Source organism: Poeciliopsis prolifica, unplaced genomic scaffold (assembly GCF_027474105.1).
Source record: "Poeciliopsis prolifica strain line A6 unplaced genomic scaffold, Auburn_PproV2 SCAFFOLD016, whole genome shotgun sequence".
Lineage (NCBI taxonomy): Eukaryota > Metazoa > Chordata > Actinopteri > Cyprinodontiformes > Poeciliidae > Poeciliopsis > Poeciliopsis prolifica.
The window spans coordinates 2,313,161-2,339,084 of NW_026562391.1; the positions used below are offsets into that span (position 1 = coordinate 2,313,161).

General features: G+C 37.4%; 1 protein-coding gene across 1 annotated transcript in view; it reads left to right on the top strand.

Moving 5' to 3' along the window:
• LOC129366980 (zeta-sarcoglycan) overlaps positions 1 to 25,924 on the top strand; it is a 304,564-nt gene that overhangs the window by 161,111 nt on the left and 117,529 nt on the right. Inside the window, exon 3 of the mRNA XM_055041146.1 lies at positions 2,505 to 2,714. Within this exon, the coding sequence (XP_054897121.1) occupies positions 2,505 to 2,714 (210 nt within the window). The remainder of the gene's footprint in view (positions 1 to 2,504; positions 2,715 to 25,924) is intronic.

Genomic DNA, 25,924 nt, shown 5'->3' on the forward strand with positions numbered 1-25,924 from the left:
TTGAAGGAAAATTATTAGCATTTCTGTGAGTAACCACAGAAAACTCTTCTACACATGGTAACATGTCATCATAGGAACAAACACTGCTATTGATTCAGCTGGGATACTGAAAAGGGAGATAATATGCCCAGCACCCTATCGCAACTCTGTATAATCACATGCTTTCGTGTCGATCCATAGGTTTTGTCTGCATAATGTGATCGGTAACATAAATGTCTTAAATCGCTACTGTGAAAAGGAAAAAAAACATCTTTAGTCCGTTATCCTGCTTGACAAACACTAAGCCCTCTTTCTGCTTGACTTTGCTGCATGTTCCAATCGAGATTGTGCTTATTTATGAATTGGTTGGATTACAGCTGAATCAAAAATATTGAATGCTTGTTCAACATGCAAATTTTAAAGTAGATTTATCTTCCTTTGCTAAGGAACAAATTGGAGTATGTACCACATTCCCCACATTGGCTCCTCTTAATCTTGTATGAAATTAAATTCTTTCCCCTCCATTACAAGAACGACACCAGGCCTTTTCAGGTATTAATAATTGCTACACATGCAATATTCTGATTGAATTCATGCTTTGTTGTTAATGCTTCCAGACATATTCCTGTGCACTGCTGCGTATGTTTTGCTGGATTAATCTGATGAATCTTGGATGCATTTCACCTGTGTTTTTCCTCAGTCTGACTGAACATGGTTCAGTCAGCAGGTACTGGGTTGTTTTGTGGAAAATATCTCCTGATGTACAGAGGAAACTACACAGCTGTGTCGGACTTTATGAAACTGTCCAACTCTGTACAGCTACTTGAAAGATGTAGCATGTAAATTTTTTAAGATCCTTTTTTTCTCTCTCTCTCTTTGTTTTTTCCTTGAATACTACAGGGATCACTGTCATACAGTATAGTATGAAACAAAAAATCTGTGAAAAAATGGAACTCCGAAACAGCTTTAGCGCCGTCAATCAATCTTATGTTTGCATTTCTCGTAAGTTCCCACCGTGCTAGGCTACAGCTAGCTTCCCAAGCCATGAATGCTTAGGCCAGTTAGCTTAGCCACATGTGTCGGTAGATAAACAGTTTTCCTGGACAACAAAGTTTTCTCCACCACAATGAGAAGCTCATACATGAGCTCGTTGACAGCTTTAACACAATCCTCTTGGCTTTGATTGCTTGTTTAGTGCTGACTGGGGGGAGTACATAGCTGCACTGGGACACAAAAGAGGAGGTATATTTTTTATCACAGATTGTCTGTCTCATGTTATATGGTGAACGTTTTTTCAAATATAAAATGAAAACATTATTTTGGGAAGTTACATGCTAAACTTATTCCACTTGGATATTTTTTCTCATTGCATGTATGCATTCGGATTATAATATCAGCTCAGGTGTCCCCTTGCATGCAGGAGTGGTACTGAATAACCAGAGGGAAGACTCGTGTGCTATTATGTAACTGCACTAGTCACAGAAGTGTGAAACAATTTTATATTGTAGACCTCACTGTCTACATTATGAAATTTAAATGGAAGTGTATTACTACAGAAAAAAAAAACACAGCAGTGAACTATAAATTCTCATTGTCAAAAAGTTATTTTACATTTCACTTTGGAACTGACCTTCTTGAATTGTCTTTAAAACTCCTTTTCACTTCATTTCTTGTTTGCATTCACTTTTTTTTCTCTCTTCAGCAAGTTTCGAGTCAGCAGTTTTCCCAGCCCTGGCATTTTGGGATATTCACAGAGAGAAAGCTTTTCTTTGGGAAAGAGAGAGAAAAGAAATCAAAAGCCAAAGAGGCGTTAAGATCATGCAATTTCCGCAAATAAAGACCAATGCATGCATGCGGATGAGAGTGAATGTGTGCATGAGACAGAGACTGATGAAGATCGAGAGAAGTGCTAAAGCGAGATAGGAAGTGAATTAACGAGTACAAGGAAGGGAGCAATAGAGACTTTAAGGTATAGAGAGCAAGGTAAGGAGAGCAAAAGAGTTAGAGAGCCAGATAGGCGAAGATAGTGCAGCCTTGCAGCGAGAGTCTGTATCTCTTGCCACCAATGACTCCGCATGCTGCACTTCAACTAATGGACTCTGTCTTCCTCTACTTTCTTATCAGCCCTATGTCCCTTTTTCCATCCTTCCTTCCTATCTCAAACGTACTCAAAGGTGCGCTATCTTTCCACTTAACGGCTCCACCTCAATCTCATTTTTATCGCTTTCGTCTTTCTTTCTCCTTACCGCTATCTCACTCTTAAATGCTTCCGGTTTCTTCTTCTCCTGTCTCCTCCTCGTCATTTTTCATCCATCTCTCCATCAGCAGTTCACCCACACCTCTGGTGTCCTTATCTGTTCTCTGAACTGGATGAAGATCTATTTTTAGACATTTTGGTTCCCCTGCGTTGGTCCGTCTTCAGCTTTTTTTGGGAAGATCCATTGCATTTCTGGCAGATTTAACATCTGGTCACTCGATTTCATCTCCACCTAACTAAACACGTTGTTTTAATTGGATCGTTTCAGATGACCCAGGAGCAGTACATCCTCGCGGCCCAGCCTAACCCCCTCCACCAGCGAGGCGCGTCAGAGTGCAGTGGCCAGGTCTACCCAGCAGTCGGCATCTACGGCTGGAGGAAGAGATGCTTGTACTTCTTCATCCTCCTCCTACTTGTCACGATGATTGTCAACCTGGCACTCACCATCTGGATTCTCAAAGTCATGAACTTCACTCCGGTAAGAGGTTTCTGCTTGCTTACGTCATTAAAGTGCCAAAATGTTTTATGGGATTGGCGTAGAAGATGCTTTAAATGACTTGAAAGGGTTCGCTTAAGGTACTAATGCCAATACCTGACTGATGATAAAATTAAGAGCAAGTAACTGAGGATACGCAAGTAAATCTTAGTATCTCATTGTGTTTCACCCAGATAATTGTCCATTACAAATGTGAAATAACAAATCTTATTTCTCTTTTTGTGTGTTTGGCACGAAGGTAATCGTTCAGTATAGCTGAAGGGGATTTATTGTTGCATAGGACACCTTGTGTTGGAGATAAAATTTAAAAAGAGGCAAAGCTTGGCGGAGAATTTTCTCTAAGTTATTGTCTGCTCTTCTCCCTTTATTCACATGTATCTATCCCATGGAGGGTGAAAATCTCACTCCACAGTTTTGATAATAACCTGCAAGACTGGCAGTATCGGTGGAGCGTCACACTTTTTTAATGCTGACTGCTGTTCTGAAGCCTGGGCTTTTTTTTTGCAGATAAAAATCCATGAGCAAAAGGATGGTTGGATCTTATCTGACCTGGATTTGCTCGCCTCCAAAAAGTTTCTTGTTCACACTAGAGCAAGAAGTGAAAAATAAAAATTAATGGCACGACGCTGAGTATCCAGTAGCCTTGACCGAGGAGATACACTTTTGTACTTGTGGGTTGTTTCTAAGTGATATAATCGCCTAAAAAGGCTGAAAATAATAATAAATGAAAAGAGAATAGAGGGCTTTTAAGGTGGAAACTAGCATCCCAAAGTTTTCATAGCAAAAATGCGATGAAGGCTCATCAAGATGCGTCAGCAGCAGTCCTCTAAAAGAGGTTCTTCACAGTGCATTCTCTGGCCAGAGTTTTAGCCATGAGAGATGCTTAGTGAAATGTAATCTGATATGCTTAAGTTGAGCACATCAGCAGAGATCTATAAGCACATATTGATCTAATTTTGGATTCGACCTCAGATGCCCTGTCATGGAGCTGCAGTGTTATGTAATTCTGCATTGGAGTCTGCTTTTTTTTGTCTTCTTTTCCTACATAAAGCTGCCATCATCAATTATTCCACACTTTGTGCACATTTCATTCTTATTGGCTGTTGCTACCACAACCTCTGCTCAAAGGTTGGAAGCGAAAAATGTTCCAAATGAAATCGTATGTCATAAAAACACTAGAATACAGCTAGAGGGAGGAAACGTTAAAGCAGAAACCCTACCACCAGTCATTTTATGGAGATGCTGGGGAAAATTACTTTGGAAATGACTCTACAATTTTATAACAGATAATTAAATGGCAGTAGTTCCCCTATAAGTGAGGATTGTGTCCATAAAGTTGGTAGAACGTGTAGAAACTTTTTTTTTCTTACTACTCAATGGAATTAACAAGAGTTGATGTAGTTATTCCATTACGATCAGGGAATGCTTGCTTTTTGGATGCTTTATAAACAAGTTTTTATTTTTACTCCCAATAACAATAAACTATCCATACACCTATTTTGCCTAGTGCACTGAGACTTACAAGATTATATTGTAACAGTATATATATTCAAATGAGGTAAGTTTTAAATTGCGTGAACCTCTGCTTAAGCGTCCTAACTTTATGTCCCATGGTTTATTATGCAAACATCAGAATATAACTGAACAGAAAATGCCATTTTATGTGCTTTCGTTTCTAGCTTTTCTGTTTTGAACCATTTCTAGCACATTTCCTAACCTTTTGATGGCCAGCAGGAACATGGGAACCAAAGTCTGGTGCTAACACACTGAACCCTCTTGATTAGGATAAGAGGTTTAGACGGGTGGTGTGAATTAAATTTTGGTTAGGAATAAATTCGTAATGATTAGGAAATACGTCCACATTAGGAATAAATACTGTCACTGAAATGAATGGAAATGAATGCAAAGGCCCAAAATGGGTAGAAACACAAACCTCTGTGTGTGTATGTGGCCATGAACATGTCAGCCCAAGAAAGCGTAAAAGACAAGGCAACATTTCAGGGGCTGTATAGCTTGTGAAATACAAAGAAGCTTGACAAATCCCAACAGAGTAAGACTTAACCCTATTAAGTTTTTGGCAAAAAAGAATAACTTACAAGACTTAGACTATATTGAAACACTCAAGATGTATTTGATATGCTGTGGCTGAGACCGTACATGGAGGATATTATTTGAAGCAGCCAACCGGGTTTCATCTCGACCTCAGGACCTTTGCTGTATGTCTTCCCTGCTTCTCTCTCTTCTCTTTTCCTCATCTAAAAAGAAAACCCACAGCAAATGAAGACCGCTACTGCCATAGCATTTTTGAAGAAATAAGAAAATCCATTTTTATTTTTTTCTAAGTATTAACTTTAAACATTCCTCTGTCGCTTTAACTACAAGAAAAAAAAATCTTACAGAAGTGTGAACCAAGAGTGAATTCTTCACTGATTCTAATTATGTATTTCAGCATGTTGATAACATGTTGCTTACTGAGAAAAGTTATCTTATTATTTGCAACAATAGGCAATCTGTAAATGATCAGAGTTGAAGTCTCTACCATAGCTGTTGGCATGGGAAAAAAAGAAAGTCCCATTGTGCACATAGAATTAGAAAAAAAGGGAGAAGATTTTTGCAAAGGGCTTGAGGGAGGAAAAAAAAGCTACTTGAAGATGGAGCAAGGGAAAGATTAATGAAAACGAGAGGATATTTTTATATGGCTGAGTGGTTGTCCGTCTACGCATGGTGTAGCTCTATTGTTTGAACATTCACACTGTTCTCTCTTCTCTTCTCTGCCCTCTCTGCCTCTTGGGTCCCCAGAGAGTCAGCTAGATATCTGTTTCAGAGTTAGAGGCAAAGTCGGTGGATGCTGAGTTGACACAGAGTCTAAACTCAATGCTGCATGACTCCTAAAAGTGTAACTAAATAGTGTGGACTTTTTTTTTATTTTATGTTTTTTTTTTGGGTATTTTAAATTTTTGTTTTGTGTAGTTTGATACATATAATTTTTTAAAATTCTCAAGATCCCTACAGGTAAATCACCTAATTGGTAAATCAAACTGTTCTATGAAGACCTCAGAGAGATAATTAGTGAACTAACAGCATCGTAAAGATGAAGGAAAACATGAGATAAATCTGGAATAAGGCGGGGTGTGGGCGTTTTAAAGTAGAGCTAGGTTAAAAAACAAAACTGTGAAGCTTTGAACATCTCAGAGATCACTGTTTAATCCGTCTGAAAATGGAAAGAGTTTGATGCCAATGCAACCCTAACGAGGTGGAGCCATCCACTTAAACTGAGGCCAGACAAGGAGAGCATTAATCACAGAAACACCCAAGAGCCAAGTTGTAACTTTTGGGATGCAGAAGGAGATCAATCATTCAGGTGGAAGAATCTTTGAACATAAAGCATATAAATGCATACTAATGTTTTTATACACACTGGACTTTTACCATTTTGATTAAATGAAACAAAAGGACGGAGAATATAAACATGATTAAAAGGCATTGAAGCTGTTTACACTACGCATTTTTGACAATATTGTTACTATATATGACAAAGAAAAAATATTATTACCTATTGAATGTTCAAGATATTTCTCTCCATTGGAGACAGTTTCATTTGACACTTTTCAAAATATTTTGCAAAAATTGTCAGTGAAATTTTTTACTTTGGCATTTCTTGTGCTTAGTCACTGTTTTTCTCATTCAGAACTACTTTTTGCATATAATCCCATTGACTGAGGTATGACAAATGCTTAAATTCACTGCAGAAGCAGTTGCAAAATAAACATGCAAAAGCAACTATGCATGATAGATTGAGTCAAAGTGTTTAAAAAAACCAGCAGAGTCATCTTCTGACAATAGCTTACTCTTTTTGGTGTTTAGAAAATTAGCAATTTTAGAAGCCTTCCAATTATTAAATCACATTCGGCTGGTTTTACCGCTGTCAGCGTTGTACAATAGCTGCTAGAAAAAAACAAACGTTATGTTGTAGACTTACCATCCAGAGAGGACTTGTTACATCATTGGTGGTAGCGCAAAAGGCTGTTCTCCTTCTGGGTCTGTCTCAGCATCGGTTGTACAGTTTCACATCTGTTTTCAGCAATTTCCACATGCACAAAGTGTGAATGTAAGCGATTTAAAGTGAAAAGAGACCCTAAAACGGTTCATTCGGAAAGAACTGATCACACCCCAATCTGATTATATTAGCATGAACATGCAATGGACCTGTGTTGAACAGCATCGGCCTATCCTAACATGTTGAAAGAAACATAATGGATCTCCTGTAAGGGACTACTGCCAATTTTATCTATCTGAAAGACGAGTTTCAGATACTGCTCGTCCCTTTAGATAGCATTGGTGGTTATGTTTTTCTGACCAAGATGTTCGTAGGAGGACTGAATGTTATAAAGAAGTTTGGCTCTTTGAACAGAACTTTCAGGAAGCTATAGGCGGCTCAGACACTTCCTACTCATTTTACCACAATACAGTTTAGAGAAGGAACTCTTTCTGTGATGGAACCACATGGGAAATCCTTGGAATTAACATTATAAAGTCCCAGAGAGGATGCTCTACTTCATTCATGAACCCACTGTTACATCACATCAGCTGAAGGCTGCTGGGTTTGCTATAGACCTCGAGAGTGACATTGTTACAGCATGAGGAGGCGAGAATATCTATTGACAAGATGAGCAAAAAGCTACAGTTATCAGCAGTGGCTGTGTATCTTTGCCAAAGTTAAGCAGTACTGGAAGGTTTAACAAATCCTTTTTTAATAAAAGAAATAAATCAAAATGAGACTCGTATGATCTTTGCTAGAATTTTTTGCTAAATAGTGTTGCATAACCATTAAAAGAAGATGTGAAACATGAATGTTGAAAGTGCCAAACAGGCTTTTCTAAGTCTCTGCTGGGAGACGGCTCTGGCCTTTCCTCAAACCGTACAGGTGAGATGTCATGAATAAATACAAAATGCAGAGAGAAACAAAAGCCTTGATTTTCTTGAAATGATTGTGGGAAAACCCTTATGATAAATCCACGGTTTATAGACAAAATATATCAAAATCATTCATATAGTATTTTTTTCATTTAGTTTATAAAGGTCATAAATGCATCAGAACAACGTAAATGTGAACTCTTAATCTTAGGGATTAACAGATGAGGGGGCGTGAACAGATAGGTCTGTTCAATCCCCCTCTCCAAAAATCTATATTTACACTCACACTTGAAAATGGCTGCAATTATACAACCATACATTGTTGAACAGCAGAAGAGGAGTCTCCTGCCATAAATGAGAATGCAGCAAATGGTTTCTGAATATCAAAACACTCGTCTTTTCCAGCAGCCATTGTGCAGCACACTGCGGTAAAACCAGCTAACCAAATGTGCTGGAGATCCGCTAGGGTTTTCAGATAACAGCACGGTGCCGGTTGATTGACTTAACAATCGGGAAGATTTTAAAACGGCTCATTTTTCAAACACCAAAATGCACGGCATGGTGGTTATTGAGTACTTAGGCTGTTTTCAGAAGCAGCTGAGACTCAAATGGAAGCTCAAAGATGTGCAACATGTGAATAAAGTAAAAAGTATTTTTTGTTTTGTACAAAATGTTACTTTAGAAAATAATTTATTGAATTTGTTTACACATTTTGAATAAATGCTGGAAATATATTTTTTGGCATTGCAGTAGTATGATTAATAAATAAAAAAAAACGCACACAAAAAAAAACACCCTCAGCTCTTTACGGCTTTCCTAATTCCTTGCAGTTGACTATATGAGGAGTTTAAAACATATAGCTGCCATGATTACCTGAGAAAACATAAATAAGTCTAACATGCATGAATACCGATGCAGAACTCCCCTCCCTAATTATTTCCAATCCCAGTTCTGGGACTAACTTGGCTGTCATAACCACCGTCAGCATTCAAATCACATCCAAGGAGCTGTGGTATAATGAAGGCCTTTGTTTAAGTTTTTGTTTTGGTTTGGAGTTTCCAGACGAGATTCTTATTGTTGCTGCTTCTGAAGAGAAAGCTTTGGCAGTAAATTGGGAAACAGGGGCTTGTGGGAATAGAGGGATAGAAGTGTGAGTGTGCATCTGACAGAAAGGGACGGAGAGATGGGGGGAAGGAGAGAAGAAAAGCTGGAGGAATCTTATATGTGTATGACTGTGTGCAAGAAATTATTCAGCAATTGTTTATGCTGATCAGTCTGCATGTTGGACTGTGTGGAAGCTTTTTTCTTATTTGTGTGTGTGTAAAAACTTACAGTAGGGATTGGCGTGTGTGTGTGTGTGTGTTTTCATTCGAATCCTTTGGGTCCTCACGGCAGGGAAATTCAATTCCAGGTGTCACTCACCAATCAGCCAGCCTAATTCCTGGTCTGGACATGCCTGCAGTCAGTGATGGAGTGTGTGTTTGAGTGTGTAACGCGTACACTATTTTCTTTCTTTTTTTACTCAAAAACCTTATAGTTAACAGTGGTGGGTGTTACATGAATTATGCAATGCATTATATGAAGAAGGCATGTCTTAATATATTAGTATATTGAAGGAAGACCTGAGGAAACAACCTTTTATAAACCAAAAATGTGCCTTAATTTTTGTTTTGTATTTAGAATTTAATTTAGACTTATTTAAAAATGAAAGACATAAAATTAGCAATTTCTGCATTTACCAGTTTTTGACGAAATTGAATTGGATGGTGTAAGTTTACTTAAATCATGGAACTGATCTGTTTTCTTTTTTCGGACAAACTTTTGTGCTATTCAGCGATGATAGCTCTTGATTACATTTCTCAATTAGTCCAACAGATTTTAATTACTAACTGTAGATAAATGAAGATATAACATCAGTCCTCCAGAGTTGTAATGGTACTTTATTTGTAGAAAAAATAAAGAGTTATTCATATATTCGTTTGTGTAATTACATACATGAAACTCAGGTGTATTTTATCTTGAGTTTTTCTTAAAATCCTTCTTGCTTCATAACTTCTGTCACTTCCTGGACTATTTTGACTTGTTGGTTGTGATTGGTTCTTTTCCATCCAAGGAATACACTGATTGGATGAGAACATCCTTGTTATTCGCTGGTGCTGTGGTTCATTTACATAAACTTCACAGTTGCTTGTGTCTTATTAACAAACTTTTATTTGTTATCACATAGTAGGCTATGTAATAAAGATATAAAATGTGAAATCTCACCTTGGTGTTCCATACACAAAGAGCAGAAGCATCACGGGAGCAATTGAGTGCGAGATATTAACATTCAACACCACAAATTGTTTGCTAAGATATTCACTTTACCATCAGTTTCTCGTCATATTTAAATTGATGACACCAAGACGTCGCCACAGAAATGGAGTTTGAGGATGTTAACCATCTCACCATAAAAAGTGTGTGTTAAAACAACAGGTACGAGTGTGACACCCATGGAGTTGGGAATCTTCAGTGTCACAAAGATCAGAAAGAGTGATTGGTTTTTGAACTTTGCTGTGATTGGTTTGACAGTCTATCACAGCCAAGTTCATGCTAATGCACCGAAAGCATCCAAAGTTTACTTCTGCTAAAACCAAAAGAATAGAAACTTTTAATTGTATTTTGGAATGAAAAAGCCTACTCTGTAAAGATATCATCATTTATCACAGTGTAGGAGTGCAGAACAAATTGCATTCTCAAAAGCTTATATTGTGTCAATGTCGTCCTCGCACCATTTTACTATATTTTAAAGACAAATAAATGGCAAATGGACTGAATTCATAAAGCCCTTTTCTAGTCACACTGACCACTCAAAGCACTTTGAGCTGAAGTCAATCACCTTATTGCACCCACAAATACACACACCTTCATGCACTCAATACTCAGGTCGACTCAGAGAGTCAACAACCAGCTTTGTATGAACACTTGAGAGCGATCTTCAACAACGTTATGGTATGTTTGACTCCTTACAGTAAAGCAGGAGAAGTGACACCTGCTGAGCAGCACGGCAAAGCAGGTGGACCACCCGTCCTAATCTCCTGTTTGGGAACACAACAAGCTTTCTGAGATAATTACAGTAACAATGGAGGACAAAAATGAGAGCTTCATTTCAGCATTTTCAACAGTGATTAAGGTATGTAACCAGCTCTAAGGCAAGCTTAATTAGTCGCTTAAAACGGCGTCACACAGACGTAGCTATAACTGGTACAAAGACAAAAACAAGCTCAAGTACAAAACCTGCAGCATTGAAATGGCCCAAATTCAGAGCAGATTAAACCCAACGCGAACTATTAGAAGCTGGAAATTGTGGATCTAGTACGAGCTTTACTCCTGCCAGCATTTTAGAGAGTCATTTTTATGTTTATTATGTTTTTGGCAGTGCAAAGAGCAACTTATATACTTTTGTCCATCTTCTTTTTACAAGGTGTGTATTGCAATAACATCTATCTAACTGCTGGGTAGCGTATTTTTAGTTTGCCTGTTTGAATCTAACAATAAAGGGTAACATACTAGTGGAACTTTTATCTTATACATTTTTTATACCTCCTGCAGATTTATTACAGACCGGGAATGATGAGAACAATTCTTCAATAATGTATATAGTTTGCTTTTACTTTTTTTATTTTTTACTGCTGATTGGTTGCCCATCAGTGGGAACATACCATAAAGCTTTACTGTGGTACTTTTCAGATGAAGGTTACCAGGGAGCTTTAAACAATGATGAAACATTGACAGGGACGTATTTGAAAAAATAACCACTGGTAATAACCGCTGGAATTATAGCTACATAAAAAGGTTATGACAAGAGAGTGCAACAGGGAATAACAAAAAAAGGAAAAACAAAGCAAGCAAACGAGTAAGGTTGAGACAACAGAGATGCATTGCTTTCATAAAGATATTGTTTCATAAAATAGAGCAAGATGTATGTAAATAGATGCAATAAGATGCAAATATGAGAGTGAAAATGTACATGCTTGCTGTAGAAAAAAGGGAGGACATACGTATGGTTTTGTGCATGAATCACACTCCAGGAGTTAGCAGTAAAATCAGTCCAGGAGGAGTGCTTTCATTAACCTCAGATATTTTTTATGTCAGTATCACTCCCCTGCTTCTCTGTATTAATTCAAAATGCTCCTGGATTGCCTGAGCATTCGATAAATTTCCAATTTTCTTTTCTCGTTTCTCCACATCATCCTTGTAAAATGAAGACCCAGCACCTTGTCGGTTCACTTGATTTCCTGCTTAGTCTGTTATGTCACCTGCCTGGATTTTTTATTTATTTATTTATTTTTACTTATTTAAAACTGCCTTCTTTCATTTTTCTTCTGTTTCATAACTGCCTCCCAATACAACTTTGAGAAGCAACTCATCTCGCTTCCCACGGCTTTTAAAGAGGCTTGTGAATAAATGGCACAGAAAAATCTACAAAATTCTCGTATCTATGTTACCCAGTAGATACAGACGTCACACATTTATATGTATTTATACCTGCAGATGTTGTTATGCTGCTTCACTCTGTAAGAACTGTGGAAAACATGCTAACTCCATGGAAAAAGATCAGAGTCCAGGATTTAAACCTGGGACTTTATTTCTGCAAGGCCTATTTAAGCCCAACTTTTGACACATAAGTTATATAAATTGGTATTCACTTGAAACTGTTATAAAAAGAAAAAAAGAGCTATACAGAAGTGTAGCATACAATTCTGACTATTTTTTTAACCTGGATTAATTTAGGAGGTTTAATTCTGAATTGGGAAAATATTCCAATGTTTTGATGAAAAGAGGACAGATTTTTATGTTTTTGTTGTTGTTGTTTTTTGTTTTTTTTCCTAAATAAATAAAAAGTTGTTAAGACACTAAGATGGACTCACGTGTTTCCCGGAGGCTATCGTTTTCAGTCCCGCAATATTTTTTTCTCCTTTAGATAAACATCGCAGCGGGTACACGATCTCAATTAGAGGATGTTTGGGTTTTTGCCGTGACAGTCGCATTTCTTTTTCATCTATTCATTTATTTTTTCCAGGTTGGGCTCTCTCTGTACAAATAAACGAATCTGTCAGATCACAATGGTGGAGTGGAGAAATTGGGGAAAAACAGAGATTGGAGTCGGGAAGGCGACCACGGCGGATGGCGGGTGATGCATGGAAGTAGACAGATAGTGGGGAAAAAAACAGAGAGAGAGAAGAGATGGCAGCAAGACTGTGTGTTTGTGTGTGGTTTAAACAGTATCCCATCATCCACACTCAGCTTCTCCCCCTGTCCCCTGCCTATAGGATCCTTAGGGAATTGGAGAGGTGTCTGTTTCACTGGCTGATGAAGTGGAAGTGAGAGGATGATGGGCTGCCAGGAACAGGCGCAGTGTGCATTCTGATGTGAGGTTTTGAGCCTCATCACTGAGGTGTTCATGAGCCTGTCTTCTTTAGTGAGTGCTTCATTTAACGTTCCTTCAACATTTTAGCTATTGGATAATACATTTAAGGAAGTTATTGACAATTTTTGAATTCTGAAGTCACTGTTGCACATTTCCCTTACTTCTGTGTGTGTTGGCACATTGAAAAGCTGCTGCCCTGATTTAAAGGTGAGGAAATGAAGCGATCCAGGTACCTGCTTTTAAATGTGCTCCTGATTTTAATATTGCATGCATTAGTTTCAAGGAATTTAGTTTTCAGTTCAACTTCAAAAACGATTTTTAATGATCTTTAAATGTCGCTTTAAATCAAATGATTCAAGAGTCTTCAAAAGAGTTATTGTAGGGCAAAATTTAAAAGAATAAAAATGAAATAATTTCCTAAAGCATGGACAGTTATAACCTTCAAATCTATTTGCTGGCAATATCTAGTCTTATTTTGTCCAATATTCTTCTGTTAACGTAGCAACAACCTCATTAGCAATTGTGCCATTCATCATATTACATAACCCAGCTCTAAACAGTAGCGTATTTGATTTTCAGTCAATGACTAAAAAGAGGTCAATGTGAAAAAATCTTCTGCATCATCCCTCTTTGCTTGATGAATAAAACATATATTTCTGAATACGCAGCAGGCAACATTAAAAGTTATTTCAGCATTATAAATTCGGTCAAAAATGCCTACCTCTTGTGTCGTGAGTCTACACAACAGCAACCTTTTGGTATTCATGACTCGCACGCTTGCAGGTGTGTTGGAGGTTAAAATGTACAGCTACGAGCTCCCAAACCTGCTGAACTCAGCTCATCTACGTGGAAACCAACCGCCATCATTATGGCTCTTCACACCTGCTTTCTGTTGCTTATCCCTCACACACACACACGCACACACACACAAAAGTGCGTATGCTCACGTTTTTCTCACTTTGTCACTGACAGCGCTGACCTCAAGTAAGGGGAAAGTCCAGTGGGTCTCCTGGTGATAAACGCATGCACCAAAACACACATATGGAGGTTAACGCGACATATCCATCATGCTTCTGATGTTTTGATATTCAAGTCATCCATGCACACATATATTGACTACAGGTGCAGGCTTACATAGAAAAAGCAGTCTATAAGATAAAATAGTTTGGTCTCATGGGGCTTTATTGCCAGGAGTTGCATTAACAGAATACTTTCCATCAGTGACCTTTTTTTTTTGGTTTAGTTTCTTTGAACAGTGATGGAAAAAGTTTAAGGCTGTTTGCTAACTAGACGGTTTATAATTCACACACCTGGACATGATGCAGACAACCAGACATGTTCAACGCTAGTACATTGTGGAGGTAACTAAATTTTAAGTGTTTTGGATGGTTTGTATGATGCGTAAGACTTTGACAGAATTAACTCTTGACTGATTATACAGGTAACTTACAATACGACCATCAATTCCTAACTTCCCTGTTGTTCCCATACAACATACATATCAGCTCGGATTGTTAAATTGCCATTATAAACCGGTATTGACAATGTAGACCAAGTATCTTATAAGAAATCTAAGGGAACGTTTCAGTAAAAGCAAAGCAGTAGAGAGAGGGATTAAAACTTTAGACTAAACAACATAACTTGGCTTCATTACCACTTTAAATCATATTCAACAGAGCAAAAATGTCTTTTTACAGAGCCAGCAATATTCTTTAGCTTCAGCTCTTAAGAGAAGCCAGTTCCTCAGCAATAAATCATATTGATGTGTAGTTTTTTTTTAATGCATATATCCAGGAGTCAGTATCAATGTGAGTAAGACAACATTGCACTGTCTGAGTGTATACACGTGACATCTAAATCTGATTGAGTCAGCACTTCTAGTTTTTCCCCAGTAAATGCATCAAATGCTAATAAATAAGGTGCATGCACCAAAAATACATGCAAACAATGTCACTGGGTTCTGAATGCAACTCCACAAGGCCAAGGATGAAATAGTTACATCTAATAAAAACCCACCTCGGTGTGAAGGAAAACCAGCTAGTCAGCGGTTTTGCCTAGTTACTTGCCTGACATCATCATATAAGAAATAATAAATACTGAGTACGTGTTCATGTTATTTCAGTAAGCTCAGATGAGTTATTTTAGAAAAATCTAATTCATGTCTGTGCAACTCTCCCATGGGAAGGCAGATGAAAACAAGACAGGACATTCAGAACGTCCTGTGTCTTTTCAATACAGCTTGAGGTGCGTTAACACTGCATAAGTTGAGATTAATTAAAAGCTGAAAATGACTAACCTCTACGCTGCTGGCAGCTGAAAGTTGGCCTGTTTAAGTTTTCTCACGAAACAGGGCAACTCAAAAACTTTTTCTCTAACTTCAGTACGAGTCTCAAACGTAGAAACAGGTTGTCAAGCTCATCTTGCTTCTTCCTTTCGTTTCACCAGATCAAATCCAGAAAAAAAACAACAAATTTGCAAGAGATTTATATTTGAGAAATGATGTGATGTTCGCAAGAAGTTGTGGCATGGAATTTTGTTACAGCCAATTTTATTGTATTTTATTTTATTGTTTTTGGTATTTTATTCCAAATTACACTTTGGCTAATTAGCCATCAAAAGTGGTAAAATGTCGTGTAAGCATAAATGGACATGATGTAAGATGCATTTTCCTTTCGTCTTTATCACAATGTCTCTTCTTTGAAACATTACATTTAGTTACATGATAAATCACATCTGTTTCTGAGAAAAGAAAAGCAGATCAAAAACATAAAGAAGAAATAATGCAAGTGGGTGTTGAGCCAAAGTGGATTGCCAGAAACCGGGCAGCCTGTGTGAGAGACCGCTGGCTCTGCAGGCTAATACACCTGCTACCTTCATTTGGCAAATTGTCACTTTTTGGCAGGACAACAGAAACCTCTGAAGTCACTAGTGGATGTAATAAATTGTGCTGGAATCTTAAGAGAGATGGGACACAGGGACGTAGTGGCCCTGACCCCAGTAACAGGCAGGTCAAGACTTACTTTCAGATGTCCGTAAGGATCCATAAAAAGAAGGTGGCAGTTCATAGTAAAATAAAAAAATAGCATGAACTGGGTTTGCCATTGATTAAATGTCATAAAGAACCTACTCCCATGTCAGGTTGAGCTAAATACTTGTTCTTCCTATCCTAAAAACGGTGCATTGATCAAAAGTCAAAGCTGCTGATATTTTTGTTCATTTCCACACTGTTCAGCTTTCGCTTCCTTGAAAGTGACTGGTTGACGTCAGTGAGCCGCACATATCCTGACATACTTAACAGCCCTAATAAAATACTTTTTAAATTTTGTATATTATGTTTTCACTGAATCACTTGCTTATTAGCTCCCCGTTGACTTGCTTAGTTTAAAATAAGTGCATTTTTATTTTTGTAATAACAAAAAAAAAAAACAAGAAGAGCATACATCAGCACAAAAGTACCTGAAAGTGTGTTTGGGCTCTCTTGCTCAACCATCTCTCCACAATGAGACTAGTTTTGATGTGGGTGATGAGTGCAGCGGAGGCCCGGGAATGGAGATACCTGGACATGCTGTGCCAGCCTCTTCAGTGCTGTTATACATGGAGAAACCACCCTTTGCTCCCCCTCAAATAGCCTCTTTGTGGTGACCCTTGTTGAAAGCATTTACCTGCGGCTTTGATTCTGCTCTCATGTTGAAGTACCCGAGTGGCTACTTTCTGGGGCAGTTAAATACATCTGTGCTCCTTTCAAAGCCACTCGACACCCTTTGGCAAGAACAGCAATCTTTGCCTTGCACGACTTGGAAGTTGCACAAAGCCAAGCTGTGGTGCAGGTGGAGAAGTAAAGACTGTATTTATGCCTAAGGAATCCTTTTCTTCACAACAATGTGAGTTTCATCTTTATCAAAGTGCAATATCTATTAAAATTGATGTGGAGGGTACAGCATCCTCCAGGGAGTGGCGTACTCATAGTTTAAGATTAAAAGTGTTGCAAAAGGCACCACCCGTTTGAGAAAGTGTGTGTCTTAATGGTAATATAAATGTACTCTCTCACTCCAAATGTATTGAACACACATGTACAGATGTGTAAAAAACTCTTTAAATAAATTTATCCGCTATTGTAATAGCAGTGTCAGGCAATTTTTTTTAACCCCATCATCTATAGAGACTCCTAATTTGGGGCCTATATCATTGGTTCCAAGAGACTCCAGGGATCAAAGGTTAATCTAATGTAAAACTTAACATATAATTAGTGTGGGGAAAAATCTGATGTTAGACACTGCATTTATATACATTCACCCTCTGTCTGTACCCTTCCTTGTAAATACACCACAAGGGGTTTCGCCAGTCTAACACAGGGACAAAACAGAATCATTTTAACAATTACCTCTATATCAATCTATGGGTATTTTTTTTGTGTGTTGTTTAAATTAATCTCTTGCCAAAATTAAAGTAAAATTGTGTAAATTAAACTTATGCATCTGTGCAGGTTCATTATAGATCCCACTTCATATGTGTAGGAAAATCTCAACCTTTGCTAAGTCAGTATAACTGGAAAACATCGACATTTTACTGGCTGAGATGTGGATGCATTTCTCATCCGTTCTCCGTCTCTGTCTGCACACCGCAGCCCTTACTAGTCGCAATACAAATCAGAAGTTACTAATTAAAAAGTTATTTATATAGCTCCTTTCAAGATATCCAATCAAAGTGCTTCACAAGAGCCAACACTGCAAATTATGTAGTGTCCAATCATACGAAGCTTGCATGAAAATAGATATATTTAGTCATTTTCTCCTAAAATTTTTTTAGAACTTAAAAACCAATTCTGCACCACTGCTTAGTTGATAATACCAAACTGGTTATGCTGGGGGGTTTTTTCTGGTTGAAAGGAAGTTTTGTCTCCCTATTTCAAGATTGTTTTACCGACTAGCAAGAGGTTTAAAAACGGAACATGCTTGGATTGCATTATAGTCTAATTAGGATCAAATTGAAATATATTATTCAAATTCTTTCACAAGAGTTATATTAGATTGACTGGTATATTTGACAGAACCTGAATCTGCCTTTGCAAGTGCTATGAGATTCATTTTTGACTGGCACTTGCATAAATGAACTGAACTAAATGAATAAAATGTGAAACGTTATCACTTGTATATCCTTATATACGGTTGTCAAATGGGACATAATCTTTGCCATAAGAAAGTTGTAATATGGTTTTACATGAACATAATGAGCAACCAAATTCTTCCATGTGCTTTTGTTGACTTTTTTTTCTGTTTGTTTTTTTTTATAGTTTCACTCCAGCTTACACACAATGCTAGAGGACACCTAACATTGATGGTCCCATTGTACCAAAAGAATATATGAACATGGAAAGCAGCTTTAATCAGTCATGAAAGTATTTATAATTCATGCAAAATCCTTTCACTGTTTTTTTTTTGTTTTGTTTTGTTTTGTTTTTCCATCAAAAATCCTTAATTAAAGATGGATATAATGAATAAAGCATGTGATGAAATTGAAACCTCCTCTAGTTATTTTGGTCGTGCTGAAAGCCAGCAGGAAGGCCCACTCTCTGGATGTGGGCGCTGTCCGTTACTGAAGCCTTTAATTTTTTGTGGCATACTTTCACCTCTACTGAGACAGTTTTGTACAAATTCTTGCATATTCAAAACGACTGGCAGCTTAACACAAAAGATTCAGTCCTTTAAGTCCCATTCAAACCCATGTGAGAAACAGTGGTGGATGCAGAAGAGTCTGATTTATTAAGGTTTTGTTGTGGAAGACTGAACTGAGCTGATTGGAGATGATGGCTGACAGAGCAAAAGGCAGTTGGAGGGAGAAAGCCAAACCGAATTTGGCAGGGTGCAGAATTGCCCAAAAGGTGTAGCACTGGAGTGCAGAGACTGTAGATGAGCTGATATGTTTTTGTCTTAGGAAGTAAAGAATAGAATTCTGTGAAAAAATAACAAAATTCCAGGATCTTGGAGACGAGAAAAGGTTTTCCCCCAATTCCTTTCCTGGCAAATAAGGCCGTGGGTATTCATACTGCAGAACTTGATTACTGTGTGGACATCAGGTGTGTTGGCTGATTGCAGATAATTCATGAACCGCATCCTGGCCGAAACACACCCCAACACACTAACAGAAAAGACAGAGAGAAATGGGAATCATCAAGAGAGTGGTGGGACAATGTAAATGTTTGTACTGCTGATGAAAGGGGGGGGGGGGAGAAGCATATTTCCAGTATGAACGCTAAAATCATGTAGACAGAACATAAACGTCAGCAGATGGGGTTCTGCCTGTCGAGGGAGCTTTGCTCTGGTTGCCTCTTCACAGTAAATTGTTAAAACCAACACCACCACCTCCCACCGCCTGCTTCTAAGATGGCACAGTGGATGCATTATCTTTTCAATTGTTTAAATGATGCCGGTGAAAGATGGAACCATATCATCCCCATGAGGAAACTGGATCCCTGTAGCTGCAAATGAGACACAGCAAAAGAAATATACAGGGTTATAAACAAGAATACAGCAAATTAAGTGTTATGGAATGTAACACAATGGACAAATGCACAATCTAAGCATATTCAGCACTGCTGTGTGCAACAACGCCATGCTATGGCATATTATGAATTGTACAGTTGGGAACGTGTCATGCTGGAGATGTTGATAATGTTGGAGCTATTGGGAAGCTTGTTCATTGAAACACATTAAAGTTGAATAATTAAAGCAAAGCTATTAAAGCAGAACAAATAACCAGAGCAAAAATAGTATGTTATTTGTAATTGCTCCTTCTTTTGGACTTTAACGGTTTTAGGTCCTTGTGTCTGCATGGATTTCCTTTTCACTTTATCTTGTGGCATAGAGGGAAAACTCAAATATTTGCACTGTGTCAGTTGTGTGAGAAAAGTGTCTTTGAGGAATCACAAATTTTGCCTCACCAGTAACTTTTACCACACCCTCCTTATTTACGATACAGATATGAGTTTTGGTACGCTGGTAGAACTTCCCAATACCTACCAAAGACTCTCTTGCTCTCATGATCTACAGCAAACCGGAGGTCCTCCAGGTTGGATTGAAGTTGACATTTTGATCCCATTTTGGCCACTTACAGCCTCGTGAGTTGGATCATAAGGTTTAGCGACTTCAAAGTCGTCAATAAAAATGTCACTTTTTGTTGACGGGGAAGGGTTGTAGCCAGGTCTCAAACTGTCACCGCCACATGGTTTGGGAACGTTCTGTTTGCACAAACCTGCAAGACTGATCTCGAAACGGACAAAAATAATTAAATGTTGTGACTTTTCTCTGTCACTCGACTAATATATTGAAGGATGAACACTTTGAGAGTAAAACACTGTTACTGTGAAGTCTATGTCACAAAGATTTTTTTTTCCTCCCTCCTGATAAAACCTGTTCTGTTCTCAAGTGGCCTTGGCTGACAAAATATAATTAGAGGCATGTCTAAGCGGATGACTTGGCTCCAAAGATGCATGGCACTGATTTTAAACAAAGCTCACACAATGGTCTAATCTAAGCCCACTTTCCATGGCATTGTTTCTCTGGCATTTTGCCACTGTTTGACAAGTGTGGGATAATAACAACTATTTCAATCAATTGTGCACATGAAAGAAACCCGAATCACTTACACAACGCTTTCTTTCCCTTCCATGTATTTAAAATGTCCTCTGGCTCTGAATATTTTATGCTGGCTTTTTTTAAAGGCTTCTGCATTCTGTTGTCTCTGAAATTCATTTCTCAGGGCTTCGCTTGCGCCCGACACACCCAGCTCCTTCTCTCCCCTCTATATTCTGTTTCATCTTGCTTCCTTCCAGATTCAGTACATCGTAGATTCAATTGAAGAAAAGGACAAACTGCATCTACAGATGTCACCTCTGTTTGTGGGATAAAGGTACAAAAACTTTCATCTTTTTAAATATTTATATCACAACTATGCTCTACCGGGATCATTTTTATTATTTAGTAGTTTTGATGCACAATATTCTGGCAACCCCAACCTGGTGTGCCAAAAGTTTCCACTGTCTCCAGCGAACTATTTTATAGAAATGCAGGAATTTATTAGATTTTTCTTGGTTACCAACCTCTCGTTTCATATTAACTCGGCTGTAATTTAATCCCAAAACTGGCAAACAGGTTGGAACTTGCACTGTTTGCGTTGTTTTGCTAACCTGGTTCAGGGTCGGATTTACACTCATCCAGGCCTTAGTTGTTTAATCAGAAGTAGGTTTGGTTATAGGTTTGACATAGAAGGCACTTCAACCCCAAAAAACTTTGAGTAATGTCTAACGTGATGGTTTTTTTAGGAGTTGGTTGCAAAGAATAACCGTTAGCTTATTACAAAAAGTAATGTTTGCATATGTAAATTCAGTTTGATACTGGCTTTTTGAAAAACGAACAGCTTCAAATGATGCATTAATAAAACATAGGCAGTGTTTGAAGTGTTGCCCGTTTATTTTTACAAACAGTTCTTTGACTACAGGGCAAATATTGAACATAACTAGCAAGGTGAACAAATGTCCTTAAAGTAAACTAAAGTGGGTTCACTGACATGGACATCATTATAGGTCATTTTATCACTTCGAAAGCATAAACTCAACTCTTTGTTTTAGAGTAAGATCTCTTTGTTGCATCTGCTTTACCAGTTTGTCGAAGTGAAAGAAAATTAGATTTAAGTCAGTTTGATAGTTTGAAAAAAACATGGTAAGGGATTTATATGTCAGCAAGGAAATTAATTGAAGACAAATACACAGACATGCCAGACTAAACTTTGACATGAATGTTGTTTAAAAGGAGAAAAATTAAGAAAACAGGAAATGTTCGTCCCAACTCAACAAACAGCACAACAAACTCATAAATGAACTCCACATTTTTTTCCCATCGGAGGCATTTTTTTTCCTTTGCACTACATGCACAGAGTGTATTTAACTCTTTTGCATTGCTTATTTAAACATATCTGCTATATTTATTTAAAAAATTTCCAAAGTTATTTCTCTCTCTTAGTCGAATTTCATTTTGAATTTTTTTCAGTCATAATTTTCAGAACAAATTGTTACTCGTGTTGCCACACAATTTTATTCAGGCATAATCAATTACCCGACATCAATAAGAACATTTCAAAATGAAATGAAGTTGCCGACTTTATGATACAGAGCAAAAAAGTATATCCTATTAAATCTGGATCAAGCAGAGACGAAGCTTTAGCAACACTCTCGGATAGTTTTAGGCAAAGCACATCAAAATGTCACGTCGGCCATGGGTGGCCCAGATTTCATAATTGAGCCTTAACATGGATTATGGTAAGTATTGTAAGAGCCAGATGGGGCCTAAAGGTTAGCAGTTGGGCCTAACATAAGGTAGTCTAAGTGTTATATGAGCCAGGTGTGGTTCAGATGTTATGAGCTAACCCCTAAAGCTTTACTGCTTTCAAAGGAGTTGAAGAAGTGCACGGCAGCCAGATGGTGCTAATAAAAATGCTCCATGATAACTGATTATTAAATATGGATTTAGTCTGAAGCAAAAGTTTTAGTCTGATCCTTGAAAACAAACAGATTTTATTTAGGCTATGTTGTACAGGAGCAACGTCACCTCTTACTACTGCATAATCGTTTCACTTAGAGAGGGTTAAAAATGTATTTTGAAATTATTTTAAAGATTTTTAAATAGTGCAAAAAATATTTTTAGGGCTGTCGTAAACAAATATTTTAGTAATCGAGCATTCAATCAATTATTATTGCAATTAATCGAGTCATTGGATAAAAGATTTTAGTAGATAAAACATTGGTAAATACAACATAACAGCAGTGTTACTATTGGATATCAACATCAGTCCAATTTTTCACATTTAAGCAATAACTTTTCTGGAGTTTAGAAAATTAACCTGTCACAATAATATATCACTTTCTAAGTTAACCTGGTAATAGTTATACAAAAATCTGAAATCACACTCAATTCAATAATAGAGGCAGGCTCACAAATACACTTAGAAAATGATTTTTAGCCACAGTCAAAAATATTCTATTTATGGAAGCCCATTTCTGCCACTCAGAGGAAAACTGAACCCGTAATTATAACTTATCTATCTTGTAATTATGACAAAGCTTTCCCATTATAGTAAAATTATCTGTTTTATTTTTTCTCTTGTGAAGCCAGTTATTTTGCAGTCCTAATGACATTATGGGATTCTTCAGAACCTCTGAAGATTATGAGATTTGTGAAACCGCTTCCGAAGTATCGCTCAGTGATATAAGCAGCATCAATTTCTTTCCGTCAAGCCAAACTTGTCTCCCCATCTCCTGAGAATGTCATACAGCAAATTCAAACTATTTCACACCACACGGTTGAATATGAATGTAAAACTGGAGTAAAAAAAGAAAATGTATAGTTTAAATTAATAACAAATTCAATAAATTAAAATGTCAGAATACAGTATAAAAACATATTTTTTTCTAAAAAAAAACTGAGACATTTATCACATTCCAGTGCTTTTTATTTCAAAGGCAGATACATAATTAGACAATGTGAATATTATGGATATTTTTCACATTTTTTACAGCCTACAGATGCAAACAAGGGTTATGATTTAATGAGATTGCTGTCTTTTTAAAAGCGTGAAATATTTGAAACTCTTTTCTAAGTTCGGTGATGTTTGACACTTTCTTGTTTTCATACTCAGACTATTCCACATTTTCACTCCTGAGAGTTTTTCTTTTCTTTTTTCCTTTGTCTGGAAACGTTTTCTGTATATGTGTAGATACTCCCAGCATCCTTAAAAACACTTTGGTAATCAAACTAATAATCAAAATACTGTGACTTTTCGGCCAGGTGTGTGATGTGACCTTCCTGGTGTCATATTTGTTGCAGCGCAGTTTGACAGAGGGTTGTCTTTCTGGAAGACTGGCACGAAAGTTTGGAAACACCTGCTCTCGTGCTCATTGGGCACTTAATGAAACGAATGAAACTCATATTCTTGTTTTTGCGACTGTTAATTTTGACAACACATTTTGATTTAGCTTTAGTTACAGTCTGTTGACTTGGTTTAATGATGTTTTAGGTATAATTTGACATCTGTGTTCCCTCTAGTTTTGCTTTAGGTTTTTCTTTTTACTAAATCCTTTTGCATTACAGTCAAATTTGCTCTAAATGCAGTCGACTAACATATAAAGTCTCAGGAAACTGCTCTGTTTAGTCTCTTGCATTTTGAAAGAAATTTTTAGAACCAAAGTCAGATTTATTTTTTTCCCAAGGATAATTTTTTAATACACAGAGCCACAGATTGACTTTTGTTTTCTTAAAACAACTTTAAATCTCAAAGGATATTTTTCCAAGTTCGCCAACAATTTGATCCTACCGAATAAAATTTCACGCTGATATTTGTCTGGTGTTTATTTTTTATTTTTGAGAAATTCAGTCATTTTTTTGTATTGTTAAGAATTGTGCATGAGTTTCATTTTATTTTGTTGTTGTTCCTGCTGACGGAAAAAAAAGCGGTTGTTGAATAAAACCAAATTTTGATCACTATCAAAATTAGCAAATATTCACATGGCTCATCTCTCTGGTTGTAAATGTTTACCTAAATTATACGGCCCTGTCATGACACGACTCCAAGCAGGAGTTGCAGTCACTTATTTTTATGGACAGCAAGACATATTCCATGTTTCCATGTGTAAAGTTTGTGTGTGTGCGTGTGTGTGTGTGTGTGTGTGTGTGTGTGTGTGTGTGTTGCCCTTAAATTGGCATGTGCAATTCTGACAATACCGCAGCACAATACCACTGAGACCAGGCATTTTCATTTGATAGATACAGATGATAAAAGTGCTCCCCTTTGACATCCAGCGGGGAGCACCTCTGCATTTAGTTTCCTGCTTTTTCAGACAGAGGGCACAAGGAGAACCTGTTGACAACTTATCCTTTTTTTCCCCCCCTTCATACTGCAGGGAGAGAAAATTGAAGAAAAAGGAATTGACAAAAGCTAAAAAAAGAAAGAAGGAAAAGCAGTTTTAAAGAAAATCAGAGTAAAACTCTGTGGAAGTAACACAACTGAACAAAACTCACATAACCTTTACAGCATGGACGTTGCTGCTTGCTAATTAGCAAGAAAAGCAACAAAAATAAATGGAAATAAAGTGCTGCTTTTCTATTTAGGGATGCCAATTTGGCTCACAGCATATTCTACATTTGTTGGCAGGGGCTTGTGTTTAGAACATCTGCTTCACTGACACCTCCTGTTTGGTATTTAAATGTCAACCACCTGCTGTCCGTCTGCTTGGACAAAGTTATTGTTTAGTACGACTGGTAACTGAGACAGAAGAGGAAGACAGTGAACAATGCTGAATGCTAATTTGGATATAACAAGCAGTTAATGTTCTGAAACAAAAATATCGCCAGAAGCTGTTGTCCTTGATACATATTTATATGGTTTTAGAAATTCTGAACTGCAATTGATAATCTCTAGTTCAAAATCAAAATATTTGGGCCTTGATTGCTCCCACCTTGACAAAAACGTACTCAAACGATTTCAGATTAAGACAGACATGAAAATCCAAATTAATATGCTGGTCAAACTTTCCCAATTTGAAACTGATAGCAGACTTGTATTTTGACTAATGATGAATTTAAAGTATAGTTTTTATTGGCTAGTATCCTATCCTGAAATTCACAACTATTAAAGATACAAGCAATTTCCTTGTATCTTTGGAGGACTATACTCCATGTTGCTAATCATACAGTTAAACAATCCATGATCCGGATTGGGGGGGAGGGGAAAGTTAGGACAATTCCAGGGGCCCCTGACCGACAGGAGGTCCTCCACAATTTTTGTTTTTTTCATATTGTGTATTCTAAAATAGTTTTTGGCA